The following is an 18965-nucleotide window of genomic DNA, read 5'->3' on the forward strand; positions in this document are numbered from 1 at the left end:
ACAATTTTTTCCCCCATTCATTTATTTATTCATTTATTGATCTATTTATTCATTAATTTGCTTATTTATTCAATTATCTATCGATTCATTTATCTATTTATTTATGTATTTACTTATTAAATTAATAATTTGTTGTCTATTTTGAACTGGGAAAAGAACATGCACAGGTGAATAATGGGACAGCACTGCACGATTGACGTGGAGTTACGGCCCTTCCGCTGCCGACTGAGATGACGTTTGTCAACTCTTCGGGGATTCCCCGAAATTTGGCTTTGTTGTTCCACATTTGTTACTTCTTCCGTTGAATCTGGGTCTGTTGGAGATGTGAAATTGTGGTTAGCAACACTTTTAATCCAAACAATTAAAACAAAATCAAAATCATTCTTTTGGAGGATTGGTGCAGGGTGTCCTCACAGTGGCTTTCGCACTGTTCAGCTGTTTGGTTCATACATGCAGTTGCTCAAGGAAGCGTCATTGCATGCATGTACTAATTGGACAGATCTTCTGTATACACCACACCACATCTTCAGAGCAGATGTCTGACCAGCAGCATAACCCAATGTGGTGCTTAAACAAATTTAGAACTTGCTAATCACATGTGTGTGTGTGTGTGTGTGTGTGTGTGTGTGTGTGTGTGTGTGTGCTAATTGATCTATTGTTCTCCTGTTTTGGTGGCAACCACTGGCATTCGAATTCTTTATAGTGGAGAAACTGTACGCACTTTATATATATATGTGACGATTGAACTGAGTAGTAGTAGCAGTAGTAGTCATAGTAATAGCAGTAGTAGAACTTGAGAAGAAGAAGAAAAACAAGAAGAATGGAAGTCAAACTGATCATCAGTTAGAGAAAGAGTCTTAAATTGAGGTTAAAAGAATAAGTTTAAACAGCTTTTATTTATATATCTATTTTTACATCCTGTTCTCAGAAAAAGAAAGAAAGAAAAAAAGAAAGAATGAATGAAAAAGAAGACACCCCCCCCCCCCCCAAAAAAAAGGGGGGGTGGGGGGATGTGCGTGGGGGGCTTTGGATATTAGGGAAAGCATAAGATATGATGACATGAAAATCAACGTACATGCAAAGCTATACGCTGCAAAGTGTGTGTGTGTGTGTGTGTGCGTGTGTGTGTGTATGTGTGCGTGCGTGCGTGCGCGCGCGTGCAGTTATGTGTGACCTAACTGAATCGATCAGTTCTCACCCCGCATTTGGGATATTTCTCCGGCACACCCACGTTCATACGCAAAGAAGTTTGAGCTGTTTGTTCGAGAGGTAACAGTTTTGTGTGTTCAGGATGTGGTGATTGATGCATGGGTACCCGTTAAGAGATGACATTGGCTTTGGTTGTGTTCTGTGTAAAACTGTTTAGGGCTTGTATGACGCGATTCCTTTGATGTATAAAAGTGTTGACAATAGGCGTCTAGACAAGCGGACATAGTACAGAAGTTTGTTTGCTTTGAATTCTTGTTAGTCGACACGGATAAATGAAGACGAGCGCAGACTTTAGTGTGTGTGTGGGGGTTTTTTTTCGCTGTTGCGTGAGATTTTTCTCGACCGGAAGTGTACGTGTAGCTAAGATTCAAGAGGTCACGGAAGTTTATAAATTGTCCAATCAGCGAGCGCCACGGTCGCGACTTCTTACAGCTGCCGGTGCGGAAAACACGTCTCAGTTTTGTTCTGATCAGTCATTTAACAGTTTTGAAAAGAAGACGACTTCCTGGCAGAATAAAGAATCAAAGGTAACTACTTTTTCGTTGTTAGCAGCTTCAATACTTACACAGTCATTCAAAACTTTTTGACGATTTCATATGGTGATTTTGTCGTCTGCACGTGGGTGTCACGCTCTCAGGTCTGTCTGCTTTTGGAGTGTTCTGCTTTGTTATGCACTCTTTTTTCCCCCTTTTTTTCTCAAGGCCTGACAAATCGCGTTTGGTGAGGCATCTGCTTGGCAGATGTGATGTTGCGCCTATGGATTGAACCGAACGTAGTGACACCTCCTTGAGCTGCTGTTACTTATATGTTGTCTTAATACTTCAGTTGTGATTGTACAAAATTAATTAGTATTTACACATTGTAGATTAAGAACATATATTCTTGATTTTAATCGTAATATTAAAGACTTTCTTTTTCGTACTTCATTTTTCATGGGATAAAATAGAGAATTATTCTTGTCGCGCTCATCCCTCACCCAACAACACCACACAAAATTAATGATCATGTGCTTGTATACAGTCACACACACACAGACATACACACACACACACACACACACACACAGGCATGAACATGTTCACGCTAACACAAACACATGTATATATATATATATACACACACACACACACACAGTGACACACACACACACACACACACACACACACACACACACACAGTGACACACAAACACACACACACACACACACACACACACACAGAGTGACACACACACAATCACACACTCACACACACATGGAAAAGATATATTAAGAAATCCAAACTGATTGTATTTGGGGAGATTAAATTTTCAGTATATTGTAGAGCAAGTGTTCCCCATTTGGTAGAATTTATTTCATCATATGGGGAAAGAAGTCTGACAAGGTAACAGACAATGCCTTATGATATATTTTGATTTAATGCCCACACTGGGTATGTTTTTTGTACACAAATGAACCTGTTTTGCTGAAATAGTCATTTGTGGTGAACATTGCATTTGTTTAACTCCCTCTGGGCGAAGGGCCCCGATGAAGGCCCTATACTGTTTACAACTGTTTCAGACCGACGACCCCGATCGGGGCCTGATAATTATATGGTTTTGAAGTTTTGGAGTGGCACCTAATTTGCATAATGACATTATAAGCGGATAATATTTAACTGACCTTTCCACTATCCACATTGTCCAATAAATGCAGTGTGTGTTGCTGTGCTCGTGAGTAGGAGAGTTATTTTCGTGGTGATTGGTTCACGTGAACAGTGCATATCATTATCAACAATGGCGTCTGGCCCAGTTTCGTCATGGTCACAAGGCAGACAACAGAATTAGACCAAGGGGCCCTATTGTGGCTATACAACGTTCTGAATTTGATCTGTTTCAAACTCTTTGTGCTGTCATAGATTCATTTTCAAGTCCATCATTGTGTGCAATTTTTGAACAAAGAAAATAGGATACTTTCGTCATCTCACTGTATGATTGCATAAGAAGGGATAAAGTCTTATATTTTGTATGCAACGAACTCATTATGTTGCTGGTCAGTTTGGAAGTTTTCAGTTCATAAATTCTAACTTTTGTTTTTGGCAATTTTATTTCTTTCCCATAGAAATGGATCATCTGTGGGGAAAGTCAGGGGAGCTAACTGGCAGTACTGAGTAAATTGGGGAATGCCAGTGCGGATACATTTTAAACAGTGGCAGTTTTAAAATGACAATGAAAAAAATGAATTAAGAATTAAAAGTGGATGTTTCAGAGAACAACAACAAAAACAAACAAACAAATAAATAAAACAACAACGACAAAAACAAAAAGCAAACAACAACAACAACAAAAAAACAACAACAAAAAATGAAAACACACACACACACACACACACACACACACACACACACACACACACACACACCCAACCCTTTTCATTGGTTGAGTACTTTATTCCCAATGCTTGAGTTTGATACAATCAGACTGTAGATCTCTCCTGAAAGGTCAGAATACATTATTTGTCTGGAGAACTTCATAAATGTATCATTATTGTACTTCTTAGAACTACTAAGAGGAAACAGATTCTCTGAGTCATTGAGTGTGTTCTAGGATAGGCTCTCAAGGCATGATCAACACATTGAGTTTACCTTTATGAGAAGGTCATGCATCTGGGTTTTAAAAAATGCAAAATCTTTTTTTTTTTTATTTTTTTTTTTTTAAATTGCTGATGTGGTTTAGGGTTTATTGATCTACAGCATGTTCTGGCATTTCCTTGAAACTGGAACTGAACTGACATTGAATGTCTCTTGCAGATCTCACCATGCACTGGTTCGGACCACCCAGGGCATTGTTTTGCTTCACCCTACTTGCATTATGTCTGCCTGCCTTGGGTAAGTGTTTTGGAAATCCCATCTATATATCTATTGCACTGTCTGTCTGTACAAATTTATATTCACCAGTGCATGTATATGAATTTCTTTTATTCGCTTACCCATGCAGTGAGGCATGCACACACACACACACACACACACACACATGGCACTCTTACTCACACACACACACACACACACACACACACACACACACACGGTGACACACACACACGGTGACACACACACACACTCGCAGACACACATACACGTGTTCATCTGCGTATGCACATGTGCACACACGCACACACATGCATGCACAGAGGTACACAAAATCACATGTACGTGCACACCAACAAAAGCAAGTGTGTTGTGCAGAAGATCACAGAATGAAACATTGATGCATTCTCTTCCATGCACACATACACACATACGTCAGTTCACCTGTGAGCACCATATGAATGTACATGCACACACACACACACACACACACACACACACACACACACACGTGCACATACAAACACATAACACACACACTTTTTTCTGTGTACAATAATTATTTAGTTTCTGAAAGCTGTAATTGTAAAGATATTGAACATTCATCACTACATACAGGACTCTACTGTCCTGTCAATCTGGCATAATTGCAAAAGTGGACATTTTTTGTGTTTTGTTTCATTTCAGTTATAGATTTGTTTTATGTGTTTATATATGTTTGTTTTATATGTTTTTATTCATTCAGGTCGGCTTGCTGTCATGTCTATTGACCTGGGGGGAGAGTTTATGAAAATTGCTATTGTCAAGGTAACAAGTTATGCTGATGTTTAAATGCCTGTCTTGTTCTGTCAGAATGTGAATAAAAAGAGTTAAAACAGCCACAATCAATGGTATTCTATTTAAAGAGTGCAGTGGTAACATGAAATGAAAATGAATTTGATGAAAAGTAGATTCATACTAGTCTCTTACAGTCTTAGTTTGGTATTCTCTATACAGAAATTTAATGGACTTGACAAGTTTTAAATGATCATCATTATGATAAGAATCATAATCTTAATGATATTGATGATTATGATGGTTATAATAGGACAGTAACAACAATATTGATTTTTTTAAAATTGATGTTTTAAATTTGACAATGCGTCACCATAATACTGATACTGGCGATGATGGTTATGATGATAACAACAGCAAAAACGATTTTTATTTTCATTTTTATTTTTTAAATTATATTTTGTCCCCTAGCCTCTCCTCCCTACCACCCCTTTCTTTCATTGTATTGTATGTTTTTTGTATTACTTTTGGTAACAACATATATCCATATCATGTGAAATTAGGGTAAGGGCATTATGACAATGCAGTGTCACCCTTTTTTTTCCTCCATTTTTTTCTGTCAGCACGTGTGACTCATCATCAGAGTGGATTTTCCTCCAGAATTTTGCCAGTGACAATCCTTTTGTCGCCATGGGTTCTTTTACATGCGCAAAATGTCATGCTGCACACTGGACCTCAAGTTCTGAATGAATAGCACCCAGACCACCACTCAAGGTCTAGAGGAGGAGGGAGTAAAAATCTTGGGACTCCAACCTGTGCACACTGGCCTCATAGTCGGATGCATTAGCATTAGGCCACTGCTCCACACACAGTCTCAGAGACCAAGTTCTGAATTTCTGTCACTCTGTAAACTCCCAGCGTGATTGCAGACATGGCTTCTGTTATTCTTTCATTCACAATGGTTTCGCTTGTGTCTGTTTCAGCCTGGCGTTCCCATGGAAATTGTTTTGAATAAGTGAGTTATGTCTTTAGTGTTTGTGTATCTGTCTTTTGCATTTGGTGGGGGTGGGGTTGCTTGTGGTGTGGGTTTGCTGTCTTGTGTGTACACGTGAGTGTACATGTGTGTGTGTGTTTGTAATTTTGAGCAGAATCAAATTGGCTGTACCATTCCTAAGTGTTTTTTTAAAATCCCCTTGACTGCCTTAGGATGTAGCGCTTAAGTCCATACTGATGTCACTGATGACGTCATCAAAAGAAGAGAAATGTGTTTAGGTAATAGAAGGCTGAAGATCATTTTTTTCAGCTTTTAGCTTATCGTTCTTGATATTGATTTATGACTAGAAACACCACTTTCTACTGTTTTGATATTGATTTATGACTAGAAACACCACTTTCTACTGTTTTTTTTCTCCGGCAGACATGGGGTATTCACTTTGTGTTCCCATAAATCATAAAAGTAGGGTGCAACAATTGGAGAAAAAACAAAAGAAAGCAAAGCATAACAGAAACAAAACCAAAGTTATTCCTGCTAAAAGAGAAAGTTTGTCAGTTTTGACTGGAAGCCTTAGTGTCAACTATCAGTTTCTGAAGTCTTTCTTTGTTTTTTTTTTCTTCCACAATAATAGAAAAGAACAGAGTAAGGAAGAGAGACAGAGAAAGAGAAGGAAGAGGTTTGGGTGAAATATATACATGATCATGATAGGATGGATATATGATATGATATAAACGTGCGCATGCATGTGCACACAAACTTGTGCACACACACATGCACATGTACATGCACAGATGCACAAATACGTGCACGGTATGCACACATGCATGCACACATGCATGCACACACACACACATACATATCTTATTTGTTTTCTACATGTCATTTTGATTGCCTTTCAGTGAAGTAGCGTTGAATGTGACCATGTTACTTTTCTGTTCGTTTTCCAGAGAATCCTCAAGAAAAACACGATCCATCGTTGCCTTCAGAGATGGAGAAAGACACTTTGCGAATGATGCTTACAATACGGTATGGGAGCTGATGGATAAATTTGCCAGTTACCTAAAAATAAGATCTTGAGTTTGATATGATTGATTGATTGATATGGATACTCATATGATTGATTGATAGGGATACTTATGTAGTACCTATCCTTTAAGCACTTTGCAAACGCAGTCATTTGCACAACCAGCTGCATTCCTGGGTAAAGCCATCTGAGAGTTGCCTTTAGGCGTTCATCGTTTGTTTCCTGTGTCATCCAGTCAGGCTTCAATATTGAACACACGCACGCATATGTGCATTAGAATTTAGAGTAGATTTTACAGCAAAATCTTGCTGTGGGTTCTTTTACCTGTGCTAAGTGCATGCTATAAACGGGACCTTGGTTTGTCGTTTCTGAATGACTTGAGTTCAGTCTACCACTCAGTGTCTAGTGGAGGGGGAGAAAATTCTGGGAAGTGTAGGATTTGATCATGTACACTCATATTCTCTCGCTTTCAAGGCAGACACATCATCACTAGGCCATTGCTCCACTCTGTAGTTTACTGTTGTATTTATTTGGTAGGCTGTGTGAAAAAGATGTTGAGTTTGCCATTGTATATATTTGCCAGGCAGTACAATTTCCTTAGAAAAAGATGTAGAGTTTGCATTTGTATTTATTTGGCAGGCAGTGTGATTTCCTTCGCCTCGAGTTTGTTTTTTTATTTATTTGGCAGTGAGTGTGATTTCTCTAGAAAATGATGTTAAGATTGCTGTTGTATTCATTTGGCAGGCAGTGCAATTTCCTTTGAAAATGATGTTGAGTTTGCTGTTGTATTTGTTAAGGCAGTGTGATTTCCTCAGAAAATGATGTCGAGTTTGTTGTATTCGTTCGACAGAGGGTGCAATTTCCTCGATTTCTTTAGAAAATAATGTTGAGTTTGCTGTTGTATTCTTTCGACAGGCAGTGTGATTTCCTTTGAAAAAGATGTTGAGTTTGCTGTTGTATTCGTTTGGCAGGAGTTGCTATTTCCTTAGAAAATGATGTTGAGATTGCTGTTGTATTCATTTGGCAGGGGTTGCAATTTCCTTTGAAAATGATGTTGAGATTCATTTGGCAGGCAGTGCAATTTCCTTTGAAAATGATGCTGAGTTTGCTGTTGTATTTGTTTATCAGGCAGTGTGATTTCCTTAGAAAATGATGTCGAGTTTGTTGTATTCGTTCGGCAGTAGGTCAGTAAGATTACCTCTATTTCTTTGAAAATAATGTTGAGTTTGATGTGGTATTCATTCGGTAGGCAGTGCAATGTCCTTAGAAAGTGATGTTGAGTTTGCTGTGGTATTTGTTGGCAGGCAGTGTGATTTCCTTTGAAAATGATGTCGAGGTTGCTGTTATATTCGTTTGGCAGGGGGTGCGATTCCCGTCCAAGGCTTTCTGGTTCTTGACCCACATCATTGGGCGTAGCTATGATGACCCAGTGGTGGAGCAGTTTCGCCAGCGCTTCACATACTACAAGGACTCCATGGTCAAGGATGAGGAGAGAGGGACTGTACTGTTCAAGGAAAGCGAGTACGTATCGCTGATATCTATTTTTATTTTATTATTCTTTTTATTTGAGTTTCTTGAAAAAAAAAAGGGTGTTCTTCAGAAGTTGTATTTGTTGATATTGCTGTATGTGTGTTTGCGTGTGCGTACGTAATGCATGTTTTTGTGTGCGCTTGCTTTTTTTGTTTGTTTATGGTATGTCGTACTTGGAACTGAATGCGTGTGTGTGTGTGTGTGTGTGAGTGTGTGCATGTATGTTTGTGTAGAATGTTTTTTTGTAAATGCCATAAGCTCATTGTCTGGCAGGAGTGAGCGTTAGTCCGCATTTATTCTCCTTCTTATGTTGATGATGGTGATGATGATATGGATACTTATATAGCACCTTTTCTTGGTCAGAGACGAAGATTCGCGTGCTTTACGAACATGGAATCATTTGCACAACAGGCTGCTTACCTGGGTAGAGCCGACTGACAGCTGCCTTTAGGCACTCATTTGTTTCTTGTGCTGTTCAGTCAGGTTTCAGTCATGCACACACACACTCACACAGACATGTAACATTTTATGTGTATGACCGTTTCTTTTATTTACCCCGCCGTGTAGGCAGCCATACTCTCTTTTTGGAGGTTTTACATGCTGGTTATGTTCTTGTTTCCATAACCCAATGACATGGATTTCAGGGTCTTTACAGTGCGTATTTGATCTTCTGTGTGCATATGCATGCGAAGGGGGTTCAGGCACTAGCAGGTCAGCAAATGCATTGACTTTTTTAGACAGAAAAAAACCTCCACCCATAACCCACCAGGTGCCATGGGGATCAAGCTTGGGGGAAAACTTGTGCAAGAAATTCCAGCACTCTCACCATTTGACCACTGCACCCATTATTATTATTTGTTGTTGTTATCGCTCTTAGTTTGTAGTCGTAGTAGTAGTGTTGTACTTGTTCTTATTATTGTCCATTGATGCACAAAATCAGTGTGTCATTGCACACCATGTGTTGTGACAGTGGGACGCTGTACAGCACTGAGGAACTGCTGGGCATGATGCTGGAAAAGGCCAGAGAATACGCACAAGACTTTGCTGGTATGTCTGCTGTTATTGTCACTCTGTGTGTGTATTTGTGTTTGTGCATGCGTGTGTGTATGTGTGTGTCTGTGTCATGTGTGTTAGCATTCTTCTTCTTTTTCATTGTTTGTGGGCTGCAACTCCCACGTTCACTTGTATGTACTCAAGTGGGGTTTCACGTGTATGACCGTTTTTACCCCGCCATGTAGGCAACGACACTCCGTTTTTGGGGGTGTGCATGCTGGGTATGTTCTTGTTTCCATAGACCACCAAACAATGACTAGGATTACAGAGTCTTTGACATGCGTATTTGATCTTCTGCTTGCATATACACATGAAGGGGGTTCAGGTACAAGCAGGTCTGCGCATATGTTGACCTGTGAGATCGAAAAAATCTCCACCCTTTACCCATCAGACATAGTTACCGAGATTCAAACACGGTACCCTCAGATTGAAAGTCCAAATCTTTAACCACTCATCTGTTGCTCCCGTCTTGCATTCATGCTGGCATATCTTCATAAATGGAAGAGTGTATACATGGGATGATGAGTGGTCAGATCATAGTAAGCACCAAATACTGACCTACAAATTGGTGTCCATTGCCAACCATTTAAAAAAAAATCAAATTATCATATCTACTTAATGTCACATTCAGTTCCGATCACATTTGTATTATGGAGCACTTATTTCTGTGCTATCAGTTACTGCTAATTTTAGTCAGACGTTTGAGAAGAGTTTCATGTCCGAATTTTGACATGAAATGTATCCTCAATTTGATGTATAACCAAGGAAGATTAAGAAGAAATGAACTGTCAGGGAAAATACTGGTCTCTTGTTTAGGTAATTTGTGTGATACAAGTTGATTATTGGCTTGCGAAAGCCCTTTGCTCCATTGGAAACATGAAATATTCAGCATTGTTGCTTGTCAACCATTAAGACCAACTTCATTCATTGCTTCCGAGAATATGATATCAATGAACTAAGCTTCCATGAATCATTTTTGATAAGGAATGCAAGATATTCATCTGCATCCCAAAAGCTGTATTTGACAGGTTTACTTCGTAATAATTATCCCATTACAAGCGTGTCACAACATTTGACTTGTAACTTAATACAGCCTGCCTTGTTCAAAAAGAAATTGCAGAACTCTTTGAAGTTATTCATGCAGTGATTCACAACAAAATCGCACAGTATTTCCAGGTGTTTTTGTAGCTTTATTATTTTGTCTTGTCTTTCCTCCCTTACACTTACTCTGTTGTCTATTATTTCTTTTCCTCTTATGTTTGTTTCAGTATAGCCTATTGACTTTTTTTTTTTTTAATGCCTGTAACTGTGCATACGTTTGTATATTATGTTTACGTTCAGGTGCTGTTTTTTGTTGTTGTTTTATTCATGTTTTTTTTGTTGTTGTTGATTTTTCCTGTTGAAAATTTGATGGCATGGTCAGCGTCAGAAGCAGGTCATATGTTTGAATGTAGGATTAATACCGGACTTGTGCCTAATTTCTTTCACCTATTGCCCCCTGTTTTTTTGCGAAGTTTGGGGTTTTTTTTTGTGTGTGTGTTTTTTTAAAAATTTTATTATTTTATAATAGTTATTCATTAATTTTTTTTGTTTTTCAGGCCTGATATAGCCCTACGTGTGGGGGTGGGTAGCTTGATGTGCTGGGCTAGTAAGCAACACTAATGATAAAATTGGTGCTTTTGTTTCATGGTCAGAACAAACGATCAAAGATGCGGTGATCACGGTGCCCCCTTACTACAGCCAGGCGGAGAGACGCGCTGTCATCACGGCCGCAGAGCTGGTCGGCATCAACGTTCTGCAGCTGATGAATGATAACGCCGCTGGTGAGTGTGCGGGTGGGGGTGGTTGGGGTTGAGGGGACAGGCGTGGGTTTTAGGAGTTTTACTAGGGTGGGGTGGGGGGTTGAGTACGGGGGGGAGGGTTCTGGGTAGGGGACATTGTCACTGAAGTCTTTTGGGTGGACATGAATGCCTTCCCAATTTGTTCCATGAGACATTGTTGCTAAAGTCTGTCCCAGTTTGTTACCTGGGACATTGTCACTGAAGTCTTGTGGGCAGACATGCCTACCGTCCCAGTTTGTCAGTATTTGTTCCATAGGACATTGTCATTGAAATTTGTGACTAAAGTCTTGTGACCAGACATGGCTACCCACCCAATTTGTTCCCAGGGACATTGTTACTGAAGTCTTGTGGGCAGACATGACTGCTGTCCCAATTTGTTCCCAGGGACATTGTTACTGAAGTCTTGTGGGCAGACATGACTACTGTCCCAATTTGTTACCTGGGACATTGTTACTGAAGTCTTGTGGGCAGACATGACTACTGTCCCAATTTGTTCCCTGGGACATTGTTACTGAAGTCTTGTGTGCAGACATGACTACTGTCCCAATTTGTTACCTGGGACATTGTTACTGAAGTCTTGTGGGCAGACATGACTACTGTCCCAATTTGTTCCCTGGGACATTGTTACTGAAGTCTTGTGTGCAGACATGACTACTGTCCCAATTTGTTCCCTGAGACATTGTCTCTTAAGTCTCTTGGGTGGACATGAATGCCTTCCCAATTTGCTCCATGGGACATTGTCACTGAAGTCTGTCCCAATTTGTTCCCTTGGACATTATCACTAAAGTCTTGTGGGCAGACATGCCTACCATCCCAGTTTGTCAGAATTTGTTCCATGGGATATTGTCACTGAATTTTGTCACTGAAGTCTTGTTGCCAGACGTGACTACTGTCCCAATTTGTTCCCCAGGACATTGTCACTGAAGTCTGTCCCAATTTGTTCCCTTGGACATTATCACTAAAGTCTTGTGGGCAGACATGCCTACCATCCCAGTTTGTCAGTATTTGTTCCATGGGATATTGTCACTGAAACTTGTCACTGAAGTCTTGTTGCCAGACGTGACTACTGTCCCAATTTGTTCCCCAGGACATTGTCACTGAGGTCTTGTGGGCAGACATGACTAATTGTCCCAATTTGCGCCTTATACATATTATTATTAGTAGTAGTAGCTCTTTTTTTATGTATTTATCTATTATTTATTCACCCTTTTTTTTTTCTCAAGGCCTCACTAAGCACGTTGGGTTACGCTGCTGGTCAGGCATCTGCTTGGCAGATGTGGTGTAGCGTATATGGATTTGTCCGAACGCAGTGATGCCTCCTTGAGCTACAGAAACTGAAACTGAAACTCCTTGGGACATTGTCGCTGAAGTCTTGTGGGCAGACATGACTGCTGTCCCAATCTGTTCCACTTTGTTCCATGGGACATTGTCACTGAAGTCTTGTGGGCAGACTTGACTGCTGTCCCAATTTGTTCCCTGAGACATTGTCACTGAAGTCTTGTGGGCAGACATGACTACTGTTCCAATTTGTTCCTTGGGACATTGTCACTGAAGTCTTGTGGGCAGACATGACTGCTGTCCCAATTTGTTCCATGGGACATTGTCACTGAAGTCTTGTGGGCAGACTTGACTGCTGTCCCAATTTGTTCCCTTAGACATTGTCACTGAAGTCTTGTGGGCAGACATGACTACTGTTCTAATTTGTTCCTTGGGACATTGTCACTGAAGTCTTGTGGGCAGACATGGCTGCTGTCCCAATTTGTTCCATGGGACATTGTCACTGAAGTCTTGTGGGCAGACTTGACTGCTGTCCCAATTTGTTCCCTGAGACATTGTCACTGGTCTTGTGGGCAGACATGACTACTGTTCTAATTTGTTCCTTGGGACATTGTCACTGAAGTCTTGTGGGCAGACATGACTGCTGTCCCAATTTGTTCCATGGGACATTGTCACTGAAGTCTTGTGGGCAGACTTGACTGCTGTCCCAATTTGTACCCTGGGACATTGTCACTGAAGTCTTGTGGGCAGACGTGACTACTGTTCCAATGTGTTCCTTGGGACATTGTCACTGAAGTCTTGTGGGCAGACATGACTGCTGTCCCAATTTGTTCCATGGGACATTGTCACTGAAGTCTTGTGGGCAGACTTGCCCACCATCTCAGTTTGTCCATATTTGTTTTTTTGTCTTATTGAACTTAATCTGTTCATGTTTACACTTGAATGTTGTGACTTATATGAATCATATTATATAACAGTTATTTTCTTTTCAATGTAATATATCTTTGGCTTGGAAATGTTATTTGTGATAATAAACCAGACTTCAGTGAAGATTTTAATAATAATTATTTTTTTATTTTTCTATTATCATTAAAGATTTTTTTTTTTCATTCATCTTTCTTGATATTACTGATAAATGGGATCTTGTTTTTCATGTTCGGTGCTGTTCAATCAGTTTACCATGGTACAGAAAGGCATGGATTCTTTTATCCATTGTCATGTACAGAGATGCCAGCTGTTGCGATTTCGCCATATTTTGTTATGCTCGATTGCAGTTTATTCTAATGTTACGCCAATGTCAAAATTGTTGTGACAAGTTCATTTTCAACGACATAGCATGGTCACATGCGTTCCTATCGTAACATTACCCAGACGCTCTAGACTTGTCGACCACGAGGCCAGGGCAGTTACTACTAACCTTGGTCTCATGTGATGATGCTCATCTAATCGCGTGAGTGTTTACACTGAAACAGCATTGAGTGGACCAATCGGCTTTTGCCTGAACAAGACAGAATGTGGCTGAATCAAGTTGCGTCTCGGTCAAACAGTGTCTGTGTCCGTTTGCTGATGTGGCTTGGCATCCAAGTGTTCCTGCCGAACTCAGAATGTTCCTACCAGTTTTCCTGACTGTTCCTAGAAACACTTGACAGTTATAGGCATCTCTGCATGTATATTTTTGTTTTAACCATTCTCATTTATAAGTGTTTTTTTTTGGGGGTTGGTTTTTTTTTGTCTGGTTTATAACCCTCACTTGGAAGTGAAGTCATACTGAGTTTCAGTTCAGTTTCAGTAGCTCAAGGAGGCGTCACTCGTTCGGACAAATCCATATACGCTACACCACATCTGCCAAGCAGATGCCTGACCAGCAGCGTAACCCAACGCGCTTAGTCAGGCCTTGAGAAGTCATACTGATACGAATGAAAGTGTGAAATGTGGAAATCATACCTCAATACCTGTCAGAAAAGTTAGTCCTGCATCATTTTTGCTTTGCAGTGTGTTTTGTGTGAGAATTCCTAGAGTTAGATGGACTCTGCTGCGGATCACTTCAGTTTTATTTATGTTATTTGTAATTTTTTCTTTCATGTAAGGCACCCTGAGCTCTTCGAGAGAAAGGGCGCTATATAAATGTACATTTTTGTTATTATCATTATTATTATTGTTTTTATTATTATTATTTTATCTCATTGAAATTAGCACCCCAGCACTGCTCCAGGTGTCAAAGTCCATTTCATTGAAACGGTTTCCACATTCCCACATATGTATGCATGAAGAGCAGTCAGAAGGAAACTTAATTTCAGTAGTATTTCCAGCTGTGTCAATTTGGAGGGGGGTGGGGTCTATTTTAATAAATATTTTCTGCATTTTTCAGCATCATTATGAAAGGGAAGCTTGCCAAGGTTTTAAACTCCCTATGGTTGAATGGGTATTTAAGAAAAAAAGAAAAAAAAAAAGTTGAGATGCAGAAAAGAGTATAAATAATGGCTCAGATTTGTCAAACTCGCATCTGCAGAAATCATTGTTGAAAACTGATGGGAAAGGACTGAAAACTTTTAAAAGTCAGTGGAGTGTTATGATTTTATTGTGTGAACAAAACGAAACAACAACAACAAAACCACTAAAAGAAAAATTGCTATGTGGTCACAGTGCTATGACAGGGGTGTTGCTGTTTTGTGATGTGTGCAGTGGCTCTGAACTACGGTGTGTTCCGCCGAAAGAACTTCAACACCACGGCCCAGTACTACATGTTCTACGACATGGGGGCCACCAGCACTGTGGCAACAGTCGTCAGTGAGTATTTCTGTTCAGCTGTATGTATGACAGTCAGTCATATGTCCGTCTATGTCAGTTAATGTCTGTCTATGACCATCAGAACAGCAGGAGGAGGCAGCTGCTGTCCCAGCTGTCGGGGCTCGAATTTGATTGTAGCGGAGAGTGTCTTGCCCAAGTTAAATCCCCAACTTTCTCGGCTGAAAGGTCTTTAGGACTGTCAGTGCTGGGATGATCCCCAAAGGTGAGCTAGCCCCCCAAGGCTGCAGCACTAAGAGCCAGTGCCATCTTCCTTCGTTAAAGACTAATCTGTAACTGAATTCTGATTGCAGAGGAGAACCAGTGATCATGCAGCTCTCACTTTGCTATTTAAGCAACTGTAAGCTTATGTCAGTCTCTGATGTAAGCCTTGTATTGTGTGTAGCAGTCAGGAATTACCTGTTGAGAATGGTAGATGCGATAATATGAGTAGTTGTGTATGTGTGTGTGTGGAGGAGGAAGGGAATGGGGAGTTGGGGGGGGTGGGGGTGGGGCATGAGGTTGGAGAAAGGATGTCTTTTGTCAGCAGTGCAGCAGAGACATTATAAAAAAAAAACAAAACAAAAAAAAATATGATTTTCTTTTGGGGGGTCTCTCTGGATTAGTGAAAATGGCATTTTGCGTATTCTGTGTTGCTAAGTTTTTGTCTGAAGACAATTTTCACAGTGTTACTGTCCAGTTCTTATCCACAGTTAAAAGAAAAAGGAAATTCTGGACTGACCACTCTGTCAACTTGTTCCAGTAAGGACAACAATGTGAGAGCAAACCCGCCCCTCAAAAACAAAAAATAAACAATCAAAAATTAAAACATATTTGCATCACCTTTAGATATGATGATACAGTGTATCAGAAACTTAATTTAATTACACATACTTAACCGTGACCCAACTAGTGCAGACTCCGGCAGGGGTCTGACATTCCTGTCCTGTGCAAACTACTATCTAATTTCTGTTTCCGGATGACAAACAGAACAATAGCGATGTTTCCATCCCCTTTAGATATGAAGCAGTGTATCTGAAACTTAATTTTCTGTCTTCGAATGACAAACACAACACTAGCGATGTATCAGAGACTTAACTCTTCTCTCCAAATGACAGAACACATTTTGCTTTCCAAATGATAGACAGAACACTAAAGCATTCTGTATGATGTATTAGAAACTTAACTCTCTCTAACAGAACACATTCTGCTTTCCAAATGACAGAACGCGAAAGCATTCTTTGTGATGTATTAAAAACTTAGTTCTTTCTCTCTCTCTCTCTAAATGACCGACAGAACGCGAGAGCTTTCCATATGATAAATCAGAAACTTAAGTCTGTCTCCAAACAGTAGACAGATCACAAAAAAGCATTCCTCTAATCATCACCACAAAAATCTGGACAAAGGAATGCTGCAGTGTTGCAGATTTTATTAAACCATCTTGTGTCCTGTCATCCAGGTTAACTCTCTTCAGACGATGGGCCCTGATCAAGTCCCTACTGTTTACAACTGTTTCAGACAGAGGTGTCTGATTGGGGCTTTGTAATGTTTTGAATTTTTGGAGTGGCACTTAATTTGCATAAGGACGTTATAAGCCAAAAATATCTTAACTGACCTTTCCACTCTCCACTGCAACCAATAAATGCTGAGTGTGTTGCTGTGCTCACGAGCAGGAGAGTAATTTTGGAGGTGACTGGTTTGCGTGAACAGCGAGTGTCAACAGTGGTGACTGACCCAGTTTCTTTCCAGTCACGGAGCAGACAACTGTTTCAGATGAAGGCGTCTGATTGGGGGCTTCATAACTTTCTGCATTCAAACTGTTTAGAAACTCTTTGTGCTTACCTGGATTCGTTTACAAGTCATCAGTGTGTGCAAATTTCAAACCAAAATTATGGTTATTTTCATCATCTCACTGGAAGATAGCATGAGAAGGGAGGACATTTTATATTTTGTCCCCAACTAACTGATCGTGTGACTGATCAGTTTGGAAATTTTCAGTTCATAACTTCTGACATTTTTTGTGTGTGTGATTGTGTTGCGCGTTCTTTTTTTAATTATTTTATTTTATTTTATTTTTTTATTGACTTACAAATAGGCCATCGGTGGGGAAAATCAGGGGAGCACACTGGCTGCTAGTACAAAGTGAGTTCGGGTGTGTTGTGTAACTATGTGCAGACCAGTTGTGTGACTTATCAGTCAGGAAATTTTCAATTAAAAAACTTCTGACATTGGTTGGGTTTTGTGTGTGTGTGTGTGATTGTATTGTTGTTGTTTTTTACTAACCCTTACAAATAGGCCTTTGGTGGGGAAAATCAGGGGAGCAAACTGGCAGTACAGAGTGAGTTCAGGTGTGTTGTGTAACTGTGTGCAGGTTACCAGGTGGTGAAGACCAAGGAGGGCACCAGGGTGGACAGCAACCCACAGCTGACTGTCAAGGGGGTCGGGTAAGTTTTCACCTGCCTGGTAGGACTTGGAAACAAAAGAAAGTTAGGAGATGCGGGAAGAAGTAGAAAATTGTGGTCGGGGAAATTTTTCACCTGTGTGGTGGAACTTGGAAACGAAAGAAGAATAGGTGTAGGAAGAGGAAAATTATGGCATTATGTTTATGTAGATGGGGTTGGGTAAGTTTTTCATCCGCATGATGGAACATGAAAACAAAAGAAAGATAGGAGACGGTAGGAAGAGCAAGAAAATTATGGCGTTGTCCAAATGAAGACAGGGTTGGGTAAGTTTTTCACCTGTGTGGTGAAACTTGGAAATAAAAGAAAGATAGGAGATGTAGGAAGAGGAAGAAAATTATGGCGTTGTCCATTTGAAGACAGGGTCGGGTAAGTTTTTCACCTGTATAGTGGAACATGAAAACGAAAGAAGAATAGGTGATGCAGGAAGAGAAAGAAAATTATGAAAACAGGGTCAGTATTCAAGAGACCGTCATGCCTGCAAGTAGATGTGTACCTGCGGGTTATCTGCCTGAGGCAAGACAAACTGCCCGGGGGTTAGCTATATTCAGTAGTCAGGAACATAAGAGCCTACCCACGGGTCTACAAAACCGAAGGCAATTTACCCGTACTATTGGCCAAGGGTGACTGCCTACGAAGCAGAGGTGAATATGGCAAATCCTTATATTGCATTGGTTTTGTTGAGAGAAAATAGGCATTTTGTGGAGAGACCATGTCTTGAACACTGTCCCTGATAGTTTGATCTTATCCTTTGTTTGCTTGGCAGTCAAAACTGACGTATTGAGACGGGCAGACATCATTCTATTCCCTATGAATTATATATTTAGCTGTGAAGTGAGTGCACTTGCAGACGATTAATGATGGAATGCCTGCAATTTGCAGATCATCGAAAATTTTTTCATTCCAGAGAAATATTTTAATCTGAATTCTGTTGTTTTATTTTATTGTATTTTTGCATTTAGCTGGAAAGCAGGGAGGACAGTGCGCCAGAATGTAAAAGTGGCCCCCAGATTTGACAAGTTGCTGACTCTCATCAATGCTTTGCCACTGAAACTTTTTTTTTTCACACTCTGGTGCGGTGCGAAGTAAAAGAGCATGAGCAGAAGGGAATCCCCGGGATTTCTAATTATATAGTTTGGTTAGTTGCCTGAGTGCACTTGGTGTGTCTTGAATTA

The 18965-nt window shown here is 40.2% G+C and overlaps 1 protein-coding gene across 9 annotated transcripts in view; it reads left to right on the forward strand.

Moving 5' to 3' along the window:
- The first annotated feature begins 1624 nt into the window (after positions 1–1624).
- Positions 1625–18965, forward strand: part of LOC143277456 (hypoxia up-regulated protein 1-like) — a 64727-nt gene continuing 47386 nt past the window's right edge. For all 9 annotated transcript variants that reach the window (XM_076582282.1, XM_076582280.1, XM_076582286.1 and 6 more), the window contains exons 1-10: positions 1625–1736; positions 3997–4074; positions 4799–4860; positions 5811–5842; positions 6769–6847; positions 8206–8366; positions 9346–9422; positions 11123–11251; positions 15230–15334; positions 17703–17775. In XM_076582282.1, coding sequence (XP_076438397.1) covers positions 4005–4074; positions 4799–4860; positions 5811–5842; positions 6769–6847; positions 8206–8366; positions 9346–9422; positions 11123–11251; positions 15230–15334; positions 17703–17775 — 788 coding nt within the window. In that variant the 5' untranslated portion in view covers positions 1625–1736; positions 3997–4004. The remainder of the gene's footprint in view (positions 1737–3996; positions 4075–4798; positions 4861–5810; positions 5843–6768; positions 6848–8205; positions 8367–9345; positions 9423–11122; positions 11252–15229; positions 15335–17702; positions 17776–18965) is intronic.

Source organism: Babylonia areolata, chromosome 34, assembly GCF_041734735.1.
Source record: "Babylonia areolata isolate BAREFJ2019XMU chromosome 34, ASM4173473v1, whole genome shotgun sequence".
Taxonomy (NCBI): Eukaryota; Metazoa; Mollusca; class Gastropoda; order Neogastropoda; family Buccinidae; genus Babylonia; species Babylonia areolata.